This window comes from Antedon bifida, chromosome 7 (assembly GCF_963402885.1).
Source record: "Antedon bifida chromosome 7, ecAntBifi1.1, whole genome shotgun sequence".
NCBI lineage: Eukaryota > Metazoa > Echinodermata > Crinoidea > Comatulida > Antedonidae > Antedon > Antedon bifida.
In genome coordinates, this window is record NC_136232.1 from 3,414,200 (window position 1) to 3,426,957 (window position 12,758).

General features: G+C 36.0%; 2 protein-coding genes across 2 annotated transcripts; both read left to right on the forward strand.

Annotated features, from left to right (window-relative positions):
* Positions 1-669: 669 nt before the first annotated feature.
* On the forward strand, positions 670-1,989 carry LOC144848357 (vesicular glutamate transporter 3-like). The gene is made up of 5 exons (XM_078705076.1): positions 670-762; positions 854-941; positions 1,353-1,448; positions 1,635-1,768; positions 1,891-1,989. Exons 1-5 carry the CDS (start codon positions 670-672, stop codon positions 1,987-1,989), a joined length of 510 nt encoding a protein of 169 aa, XP_078561202.1.
* A 2,842-nt stretch (positions 1,990-4,831) lies between these two features.
* On the forward strand, positions 4,832-7,788 carry LOC144848846 (uncharacterized). Its single transcript, XM_078705773.1, has 2 exons — positions 4,832-4,966; positions 5,407-7,788. Exon 2 carries the CDS (start codon positions 5,411-5,413, stop codon positions 6,419-6,421), a length of 1,011 nt encoding a protein of 336 aa, XP_078561899.1. The 5' UTR covers positions 4,832-4,966; positions 5,407-5,410; the 3' UTR covers positions 6,422-7,788.
* Positions 7,789-12,758: the final 4,970 nt, after the last annotated feature.

Here is a 12,758-nt window from a genome sequence, read left to right on the forward strand (position 1 = left end):
CCAAACAAAAACAAAAGTTACAGTAAAATAATGTAGACAAGTGTCCCCTAAATAGAAGAGTAGACGCTGAATATCATTACTTTTTGATACAATGATCAATCATCATGCATTTATAAATTGTATAATTTTATTTATTTATTTATTACACCTTATTTATAGAGGAAAACCCTAAACAGCTTATGCTGACAATCAAGGGGCCCTCTTATGAGTGACAGTAGATGTATGTATACTAGTACACCAGGGTAACCCCCTACTCGTCTCGAAAGATGTACTAGGTTCTTTAAAGTGCACATGAGCCAGATGTGTACACTGGACCTACGGTTTATATTCCTTATCCGAGAAGACCACCAGAACCATGGAGCGAGTGAGACTCGAACCCAATTGCCGATGATAATAATATGGAAAGGTGTTACGGTTCCACTGTCTTAACCGCTTGGCCACTCACTTATTATAAATAAAATATATTCGGCTGTTCTTTTACAACACACCTAAATTGACCGACGACTTTTAAACAAATTATTATTACAGAAATATGCATTTGAATGGGACATGAAAACGCAACAAGTCATCTTAGGCGCATTCTACTACGGGTACTTTGCTACACCAATACTTGGTGGATGGTTGGTTGGTAAATACGGCGGGTTCCATGTGTTATTTATTGCTTCAACTATGTCTTCTCTAATAGCTCTGCTTTCTCCATTTTCTGCAAGATGTGGAATCAGCCTGTTGGTAATAGGTAGAATATTTGATGGATTTGCACAGGTAGGGCTATTTTGTAATTGTTACTCTCTATATGCCTCTCTTAAAAGTCTAGTTATATGATGAATCATTGTTTCTCTATGTCGGTAAACAGGGCCTAGGTTATGTTTCAACAATTGGTATTATAAGAAAATGGTCGAAATTAAATGAACGTAGTACATTTGTGTCAATTTCAACTTCAGGTAAGCAAAAATTACACTAACGACTGCAACTTTAGTATAACATTTTGAACTTACATAGACAAAACTGATTTATACATTGCGGACGGGTAATAAGACATAGGACACATGCGCAGATGACAGCGCACAATCCCATCCCTTATACGATTAACAAGGTTAGCTTAGGCATAGTATAGGCTGGCTCTATAAACATATTATCATTACATAATAGACAAAAAGTCCATTTCTGGACAAACAGCGATCCTAACAGATAAAATATTATTCCTCATTATTTGCTAGTTATATAATACTTGTTACTGTTTAATTTCAAATCAGCGTTTAAGTGTGACTAATATTTTTTAGTTTGTACTCGATCTGAGCGCATATGATGCAACTACTTTTAAAAGAACATTTGTGTTTTGTTGTTTTATTTAGGCTACAGTGCAGGAGCAATTGTATCTAGCTACGTATCGCCATTACTTACCACGTCACCGATTTTTGGAGGATGGCCATCTACATTTTATATATTTGGTAAGAGGCACTGACGCCATTTTCTAGACGGTTTTGTATTCCTATTATGTTTGGTACAATCGGTGTGTCATCGGGAATCACCTACAAAAACCACATTTATCCGTACGGTTTTTCTAGTTTTAACTTTATTTACACACTATCATAGACTCAAATTTTATATTTGCAAACTATTTATTTCTATTTCAGGTATTACTGGAATCATATGGTGTTTATGCTGGTGGATTGTGGGATCGAGTGACGTAACAAGTAATCGCTGGGTATCTGAATTTGAAAAAGAATCAATAAAAGAATCTCAATCAAAAGAGATGCAAACCACAGAGGTGAAATAATTGCGTATTTTTATTTTAACAGTTTTTGCCAGAAGACTTGATACTCAGTGCTGTTTATTGTCACTAGATATGATACTGTGATCATTCTGTAAGTTTGCCTTTTTTACTTAAAGGTTTACAGAGTAAATTGGAAGGAGTTAGCTATGTCAGCACCAGTATTGTCAATAAGTGTATTTTTTGTTGGAATTGATTTCGGTCCCTATCTTTTTTGAAACAATATTACAGTTTGACATTAAAATGGTAAGACAACAAAGAATGTATATTCCACTAGATAATTACCCATCCTCTTGAATAAGGAAAGAAACAAAAGGAAAATGATATACAGGTGTAACATCATGTTAATAGATACAGTATGTTAGTACCACATACGGAATTTTCTCTCCGTATTACCTTATTTCTAAAAAAAACAATGGGCTGCACGAGTTCTTGAGTTCTGATTAGTTAGACATTTTATCTCGTCACAAAAAGTATATCAATATAATTATGACGACGCATGCGCATAGTCAACGAATAAATTAGTGGACACGCAAACGACAGTTCGTATGATCCATCGTGATTGGTAAAACTACTTACGGATGCTTTTGTGGGAACCAAATTTAAAATAATGAAATAATGCTCTTACTTTTTTTTGTTAAATGTTAATATTGATCATCTTCATCTTAATTTATTTTTAAATATTTATGATTAAAATAAGGAAAATCATTTATTTCATGTAGAGTGGCTATTTGCTATCTGTTGCCCAGTTTGTATATTTCATTGCAATTATTTTTGGAGGAGTTGTTGCGGACAAATTAATTAATCATACTGAAATCAGCAAAATACATATACGAAAGTTATTTGTCAGTTGTAAGTATTATTTTAGATCATTGTTGACGCATTTTCTTTCTTTCATTCTTTTTTTTTTTATTCTTGTTACTTCTCTTCTCTTACCTTCTCTTTTCTTCCCTTTTTTCTAATTGTCCTTGTTACTTTCTTTTTTTTTTTCCTTTCTTTTTACTTCTTTCCATTCTTTTTACTTCTTTCCTTTCTTTCCCTTTCCTTTCTTTTTTTTGTGTTTTCTTTTGTTTTTTTCCTTTTCTTATATTTTTTTTAATGTTCCCTTGTATGTCCTTTCTTTCTTTCCGCCTTCCTTACTTAATAGGAGTTAGTTTAAAGTTAATTAAATTAACACGTATCATTCCCTTCTCCTACAGTTATTGGCTTACAATCAATTCTTCTTATTCTGATTGGATATTTGTATAATGTTTGGATCGCAGCAGTACTTATGATCATTGCATTTGGATTGTATGGTGTTTGTATGACCACAATCTGTGCAAATACATTGGATATTGCACCCAATCATTCAGCTTTAGTAATCGGGATTGCCTTAACGTTTTCGGGGCTTACGGGGGTAATTGGCCCAGCAGTGGTTGGAGAATTTACACAAACACATGTAAGTAGGCCCAAAACAGGTACATTTTTAACCTTAACTACCTTGAGAACTACGCTCGTTTGTCCCTCTTGATCATTCTTGAGAACTTTGTATATGGTGATCAGACCCGTTTTCTAAACTATAATTTATTTATGAAAGGAGCGCAAATAACATCTTGCGGGATGGAGAGTGACAAAATAATGTAAACGATTTCCCATAACACAGTAAAATTAAATTTGAATTCGAACAGTTTAACAATTATTTCCATTGCAACGCCCAGCTCATTTGAGACCTACTTTAATTATGTTTCAGAATACGATGATTCAATGGCGTAGCGTATTTTGGATTATAGCTGGCGTACATACTGTAGGGCTGCTATGTTTTTTGGTCTTTGGTAGTGCTGAGATACAGGAATGGGCGAAACCTACCGATAATTCAGCTGAAACGACCTCTTTGATGAAGCCATATTGACAGTATACTGGCAAGTGGCAATGATGATACAGGCAATACCTACATAATAGTGATCACACTGTCAACGAAGTGACAATACTGATAATACAAAGTGATCACATTGTCAACGCAGAGTGACAATATACTGGCAAGTGGCAAAATGATGATACGGCAATGCATAGTGATCACACTGTCAACGAAGTGACAACATACTGATAATACAAAGTGATCACATTGTCAACGCAGAGTGACAATACTGCTAATTATACAAAGTGATCACAATGTCAATAATTATAGAGAGCCACTATATCGACTTATAAAGCCTGTTTTCCTGTCGACGTTATTCGACGCTATCGTCGTTGATCGTTAAAGTTCAACGACGATCGTTTGAAAACGATCAAGTTGAAATGATAACGATAGCGAGTACCTTTTCCTGTAAATCGTTAACATTTAAATGTTTACGTAGAAGATTGCCGATTATTGTTAACGATAGCATCGAATAACGTCGACAGGAAAACAGGCTTTACACACCTGATTCTTGTCATTTGATTGGAGGATTATTGGTCACAAATGAAACTCTGTCTTTTGCTAATGCTTTGGACTTGACCTATACTCGTTAAAGTAGGTATGTAAAAATGTTTTATATTCGTGTAATGGAAAACAAATTATTTAATTCGATGAAACCTGCCTTCGACTCGAGAAAATATAACCGTTCATTTGTCACCTCATGACATTATTTGTACCAGTCCATTCATAACATTCATTAGACCCTGTGTACGTATAATATCACGCGGTCAACGCGGAAATAAAGTTAACTGTGGAATTGGCATGAATAAAAACGTACAGTATTCGATTGTTTTTTCTGAGTTTCTATATTGATTTCACATCACCACCATAGTCGGTATTTTTAACGTACATAACACTTGATGTACGGTATCCAATATCACCAGAGGAATAGAAAATGCCTTGATTATTCTTTTCTGGAATAAAACCCCATCCAGCTACACCCCCTCCCCCACCATTTACTCCCGGAAGTGTATCGATGCATGGTTGATTACGACACCACTCGTGTAATCTATTTCCACAATGACTCATTATGACGTTACAATCGTTGGTAACCCTTGACTTATTTTTATTGACGTTGGGAAATTCCAGAAATTTAAAAACAGCTACATCGGTCACCACTCACCATAGACAAGGATAGCAGTGCACTCGCTTAGGCCCAAATAACTGGTGCCTATTGACAACGTTTGCTCTGAATAGGAATGCGATACAACCACCTTTTGCCTAGAATACAAAAAAGGATTTTGTTGTTTGAAGAGTTATCTGTAAGTATCACAGTACAGTTATTTAAGTTGAAATTCACAATGCATAAATAATCCGAACTCAGTGATAACCTAGAACGAACACAGTGGAACAATAAAGTAGTTCACCGCGGACACTAAATGTAGCCTAAACTGCTGTGTTTACCGACTGCCAAAAATTGATATACAGCCAGTATTTAGGTATAACTTGGCCTTTTATAAAACCATTTGTCGGATGAATACACGATGATCTATAATATAGTATCCGTTATTCTTTTGTTTTGAAATTTAAAGAGGGTTTAAGTTATCGACATGGGGTTGTAGGGCCATAATAATTTTCTAGATTATAGTCCTCGTATATTTGACGATTCAAGAGGCCAGCTATCCTTATCTATAGATTTATTTATTTATAGGTCTATCTGTATCTTTTCCAACAAAAATAACCCCACTATATTATTTTTTAGTAAGATGGCTGCATTGGGGTCTTTGGAATTGTTAGCCGCCGGATTCTCTGCATCCTTTGGAGTTCAGGTGTTGCCTCCCCAAGCAGCTGCAGTATCGCCTCCCCAAGCAGCTGCAGTATCAGATTGCAGAGGAGCAGATGAGGCTCCTCACAAACTCACAATCCATGACCTTTTTCACCTATCTCACTCGATGGTTCCAAGAGAGAAGCCCTGCACAACTGGTGGTGAGATCGAGGTGAATTGTCGAGGGATGATTGGAGGAACAACTACGATCAGAGTATCTCTAGGAACTACAGTATCGGAGATGAAGAAAATGGTGAGCGATAAGTTGGGCATAGAGAAGGATATTCGATTCATGTATGATAGAAACATTCTAGATGACGAAAGTACAGTAGAATCGGCAGAAATACTAAACGGTGCAACAATCAACTTTATTGTTCTGACGAAAGACAGAAAACCAGAAGGTGTCTTTGAGTTGGATCCTGCTCTACTGGCCAGGAGTTTAGATTACGACTTCACAAAGAGGAATGATGGGAATGCCGTTTACATGAGAGGGGCATATCGGTATTACCGACCATGTGGATGGTACAGATATGCTGTTTCTGTTACAAACGTGTACGGGAACAACACTTGGCTTGGATCAGGCGGTATACGTACAAACACTAGTCCTGGTGAATGGCCGGTCTCCTACCACGGAACTAAAATGAGAAATGAAGGTGCGGTTGTTGTCAAAGAGTTCCGTGGAGGTGAGTTGGAGTATATTAACGGAGTTTACAGCAGCCCGTCTTTGGCTATGATTGATGAATTCTACGCACAGATCTTTGAGTTTGAAGGAAAAAGTTACAAGATCGCTTTGCAGAATAGGATCAATCCAGATATTGCTGGTGGCCACTTGAAAATCATTCCAAAAGAGCGTACAGAAGTTGGGGCTGACTACTGGGTTTCACCAATGGAAGACCCAACAGAGAAAATATATGATGTCAGACCATACGGTATCATCATAAAACAAGTTTAGATGAGGGGGGGGGGGGCCGTCCGTAAGCGACAATGTAAAACACGATTTATAGTGACAAAAAGGGACCGTAGGCCGATTTAAAGAATAAAGGACATGTATTAAATGCTTAGTTCTATTGAACAGACATGTTTGCGTTGGTCAAGAAATATTTTCGAAGAAGTGAAAGGTTCACATATACTAAACCTTATTTTAAAATATTTCCTTGGATGCCATTTATTTTAAAATTATATTCTTAAATCGATGTATCTTTAAGCCTAATATATATATTTCTATTGATTAAATATTAGTTTACATTAGTAACGCTAAGAGCTATGCTATGCAATAAAGCAAGTGATGTTTAACAATGTAATCAGGGAGATGTAATCTCCCTGATGTAATGTAATTGATTATATTAGTAGCTTTTAGCTGTTGACGTAATATACGTGTTATTTGACGTTTTCATTATGTAAATTTGTCTTTCGATAACAGGGAAAGCAGCAGTGTCGATAAGCATGTATTTCGTGTAAATTTGCTCAAGTGTCATCTTATCTAGAAAAACTACGCAAAAAACAAACAAAAAATAACCATACCATAAGATATGTTTATTCGTCCAATTGTGTTATCATTTATGTATCAAGCCATGGTAATATTAGGACTAACTGAGCACAACACATGCTTTACATTTAGCATTTATAAAATAGGTACTGTAAGTTAACTTTATGCAAAAATAGAAATAGAGTAGAGTAGAGAGTATAAATAATTATTCCTCAATTGATGGAAAATATGAAGTGCGCCCGCCTTCTGTAGTATGTAGTTTCACGTTACTCTTTTACGGATATATAACTTCCGGACATGATCTATTTTTGTAAACACTGTGTAATAAGAATTAGACAAAAAGGACACGAATGCAGGCCTATGTGGATTTAGGCATACTGTATAATTATCTTAATTTTCCGAATAACTGTACTTGGCTTAGAGTGACATACGGCACAAGGCACTTTGTCGTATAATCTTTTATATAGAATCGATTTTGTTCTCATTTTTACCAATTTATTCTATAAGGCACATTGCGTTTGTTCTTTATGTGATGTAATAAACAATCAATATATTATCTTATGTACAGCAGATTACTTCAGTTTTGTTTAGGGGAGATTTGGGTTAATTGTCCTAGAGGTCACGTAGCAGTGTCCTAGGTGTTAATTTCTCTAGGGGTAGTTGTCCAAGGGAGAAATTGTCCTTGTGGTGGGTAATTATCCCCTGGTAAGTTGTCGGATGCAGTACAGTAGGTCTACGATTCGAAACGAATTCAAAGTTGATAATAAAGAAAACTTTTCGAAAGGTTTTCAAAAAGATAGGACAATTGGCATTAATTGTAAGCATTAAATCAGGCCTGGTTGTAATTTGTTATCATTGAATACATTCTTGAGCAATTTAATATACAAATCGGTTTGTTGTAAAATGTTTTTAAACATTACCCTTTCCCATTTAAATTTGTATTTATATAACCCCTGGGAGGAAAACTAATAATCAGCCTTGAGTTTCAGTAAGACAGAATTTCACATGTTGACTTTGGTATTGTTGTGCATGTTACTATATTAACCCTTTCAGATTGAATTATCCATTTTGGGAAATATGAATAATTGGTTGAACACATTCTGAATCATAAAGCCTTGTATACGAAGATGCATCTCTGTGATTGGAAAATAGAAAAAAATGCCCATGCCTACATCAAGTGGTGTACTGAAATAGGCCTACGTACAGCAGTATGTAGTCCAGACTACCACCCTCCACGCATCTTGTCCACCCACCCACAACATTCGAAAAATACAAGGCAAAAGATAGAACATAATAAACTTAAGGTCAGTTATAAGCCTACTTCATCTTAAACATTTTAGGCCATATTCCCCTATTTCAAAAGCATGGATCCGCCACTAAATCCCTGTCATTCGCCGTCTTCAAAAGTTCACAGTGGCTTTATGGTAGGCCTATTAAGTACGGTCATTATAAATAGAACTTTTCATCTTCTGTCGTGTTTTCTAGACGAGACGCGCTATGCCTAATATATTTTAAGATAAGAAAACATCCACAGAGAAAAATTATTCAATTATATTCGTGGCCAAATTGACAACGATTGCCCGGATAATACATGCTGAATCGCACCTGAGAAATGATCTTGCCATCTCAGGAGACAAGTCATAGAACCACAGTGACATACATCGTGACTAAATCGGTATTTTAAAGTCAAATCAATTCTATTTTTATTCTTGATAGTTTCTAATTTCCATTGTTTTAATTGAAACACAAGTGACCTACTGTTTAAACAAAATGTCCTCGGGATTGATTACGAATATTCTCGTAGGCGCATTCACTTTTGGATTCACCTAGGAATCCATGTGCTACCCGATTCTCAGTGCTGTATTTCAATATAACTTTTACCGTGCGTTAGAACTAATAGGCTTTTGTCTTGATAAACATTGCTTATAATATAGTTCATATAACGTATATTAGGTTTGACGTAACGTGGACATCTTTCAATGATTAAGTTAATTCATCTGTGAATGATAATAGATAGTAAACAAAGTAACGTGAAAAACGATTACCAACTGATCACCGTCAGAATGAAGAATTGTTTATAATAAAGATAACGATACTCCGAAGATGAACGGCAGTCAATATCAACAATGTCCACTTCCTCTTATGCGAGGAAGGAGTGAGGAATACATTATTTAATATGTTTACTGGTTTCAAAAGTCAAACAAAAAGATTTAAAGAGCATGGAAATGACTCGTTCCTGTAAAACCAATATCTGTCATTCTATCGGTCGTCTTCTGCAATATAATAGTTAAAAATTGGATTTAGTATTCTCAAATATTTACGGTATGCCCCCGTGTCTCGATTTTCTGTAAAAAAAAAAAGTTCCGTAATTGGGTTCTTCGGGTGTACTCAGTATGATCCGTGTGACGTGCACAAATTACGTCCGTTTTTTGCAGAAAATCTGTCTAATTATTATAGGCCTATTTAAATTATTATTATTACAATAACAACCAAATTCAAAATAAATTGTAGGCCTATAGATTCCTTGATATTAAAATGTTTCTAACGATTTTTCGCAAAAATGTTAAAATCCGCAGCATATACATTGTAAATACGAAATAGTATTAATATAGGCCTATGTGTTTAGTACTTTATCTTTCTTTTGTAATCTGGCATAGGCCTATAGGCCTAGGCTCTAGCACCTACTTACCTATTTATAATAGTTGCAAGCATATTCACTCTCAGTTAGTGGGTTATAGGCCTAGGCCTAGAGATTAGGTCCACGGAGACTAGGTAGAGGGCTAGCCTCCTTAGGCCTACCGTGGATGTGCCAGTAGGCCTAACAGTAACACAATGCCGCATCCCACCCGTACGCGTGTGCTTACTGTTGTGCCTAGCCTGATCTGCGAGCTGGAATGTGCCATATGGGGTAGTGGTGGTCAGCAGGTAGATTTAATTAATTTATTATTCTACTAAAAATATATTCCCAGTTAGTAGGTTTAGGCCTATGAGGGCTAGCCTCCTTGGGCCTACTACTACTACTAGGCCGGCCGTGGATGTGTCAGTTTACCACACTGCCGCATCAGTGTGCATCCGTTGTGCCTGGCCTGATCTGCAAGCTGGCTGGTGGTGGCCAGCAGGCAGATTTAATTACTTTATAATATTCTACTAAAAATAGATTAAAAACATAAAAACAAACCTTAATGTTTTCTTCAAACTTTTAAGATTCCGTGCATTCAAAATTTCGGACAAATACATCATTATTGTTTAGTTAATTCTAGCCTACAAGAGGATAGGCACAGTCTAGGCCTAGGCTCGTTGATGTACAAAAAGAGCGCAAAAAATGTTGGTCGTTCGTCTGGCGCGCGACACGAGTTTGGTTACGTCACTAATAGGCTGACCAATTAGAGAACGAATGCGAAGTTATTTTACCAGATTTTATGTTACATGGATAGACGGAATTTAGCATCATAAATGTCAATATATTTAACCAGGGATGTTGTTCTTGCAAGGATAGGCCTAGTGTTAAATGTACTATGTATTCTCTCACTCTTGTTTGTCATTTATGTTCAATCCTTTAATTTTACACTTTTTGTCTCATTACTCATTGTATTTTACTATACTTACTCTTTTTTCTTACTTACAGACCGAAGTTTATAACCAATTTTAATAAAATATAAGAAAAAAGATTAAGATTAAAGCCTTACAGTCCTGTGAAACTGTTTAAAGGCGTTTCCGTGGTACGTCTGAAAATGTAAATGTGTTTTGGACTTTCTTTCTGAAACAGAAAATTTCCAAATACTGTACGTCGTGTTCTCAAACGTGTCCTCTTTATTATCTCTATGGCGTCGTAATTTTATTTTCTGGTTATTTTAGCAAATTCATGATAACAAACAAGATCAAACATTTCAATTGGAGATCGATCAAACTTCCACATCACATTCTTTTCTCCAATTGTTAGCAATAAAGAAAAACACACTGACAGTGTAGGCTGATTTATTTAGACTTTATAGGGATGTTTGTCATTAGTTTATGCCTGGCCGGAAAATGAATATTCCCGATGCCAAAGGTTGTAGATTCACAATCATTCAAAAATCTTTGGCCTAGGCAACGTATTCTCATCCATTTCATTATTTATAAACACATCACTCCAATTACTGTGATTCTGGTTAACCAATTATTAATTGTTGAGACATATCATGGTGTCTATCAACGGTCATCTCCCCACTACACACACCCACCACCATCCCAACATCCTGGATAAACTTGAATTACTTTGGGATTACTGTAGGTACATGACGATTAGTGACTTGATGGTGAATCTTACGTAAATAAACCTTACCGCACTTGATCATCATTAAGTTAAGTTTGTAGTAAAAAACTCCTAAAGTGCTAATGAAACGTAGGCCCATTTCTAAAGATATTGGCTGGGGGTCACTGTTTGATTATCGATGGTTTGAAAAGATACGTGTTCGATTATTGAATCGCCGGATCATAGACGTGGCTATCCAATGTCCAATATTATGATACTTTAGGCCTAAGTTAATTCCGGGAGTGTTGACCTAGTTATGATGGGATATTAAATGAATCTGTCATAATTCCTTGATTTAAGTGATTTGTGATATTTATTTTATTTATTTTATTTTATTTTATTTTATGTCTTTAGGCACTGTGGCCAAGGATTACCAATAGTGAATTAATCACTGTCCTATCAGATAGGTGGTAATCCCCCTGATACAGAGGCTATTGTGTGAACCAGTTCACCGGGGTAACCCCCTACTCTTTTTCGAATAATGAACTGGGTTCTTTAAAGTACACACAGGTTATAACTGTGTACACTGGACCTACGGTTTATAGTCCTTATCCGAGAAGACTTGTTCCACCACCAGAACTAGGAGCGAGTCGGCCTCGAACCCTTGCCGATGTTGTTGTTGGCTCTTTAGGTACGATAAACGGCGCCCCTGCCTTAACCGCTCGGCCATATGACTCGCTAATGATGATCTGATTCATTGGATGGTGGGAATAGTGGATGTGATTTAGAAAAAAGGATGTTTTTTACACGCTATTTTTTCTCTTGGAGTTGAAATGCGTTTTATCGGAGTCAAGAGTTAGCCTTCATTGTGTTTACCTTTAAATATTCTTTCTTTAAACGAAAAATATTAATACAATTTAAACATCCGATATAGGAAGCGCTTGCTACATTTTGAAGTTTGGTGGAGTTAAAGTTACATTGGTTGTAGACCTACCACTTTAAGGTACATGGAATTATTAATGTTAACGACACGTGGTTATAAATAAACAGTACGGTATCTAGGGTAGTTGAATCCGTTTTTCATTAACAAAATGGGTACGCCTATTTAACAAATTTGAATTAATTGTAAATTAGATTATTTATTTAGTGCCCTTGCCTTACAAATGATTGTATTGTGTAATGTATAGCATTATAAATGCCGTCAAAAACCACAGACTCCCCAGTCGTGATGTTTATAGGACAGATCCATATTCAATTCAATATGTTAGAAAGCAAATAAACACAATGTCAACATAGTATAACAACTTTAAATCGACACTATTATTCACATTTAATGTCTAAAAATCAAATATTTAACATTCATTTTTCGGCATAGAAAACAATGTGACACGCGATATTCCTTTTACAGGCGTAAACTTTAGAAGGAGGTCAAAGGGCGTGATCCTCAAGCTATAGAACCCACGGAGATTGGCATATAAAGCGTGATCCCTGATTGGTTGAAAGCTGTAAATGTCCACATAATCCTATCGTGCTGTTTCGCGGCGATCATGTTATAAACTTTCTACAATTGAT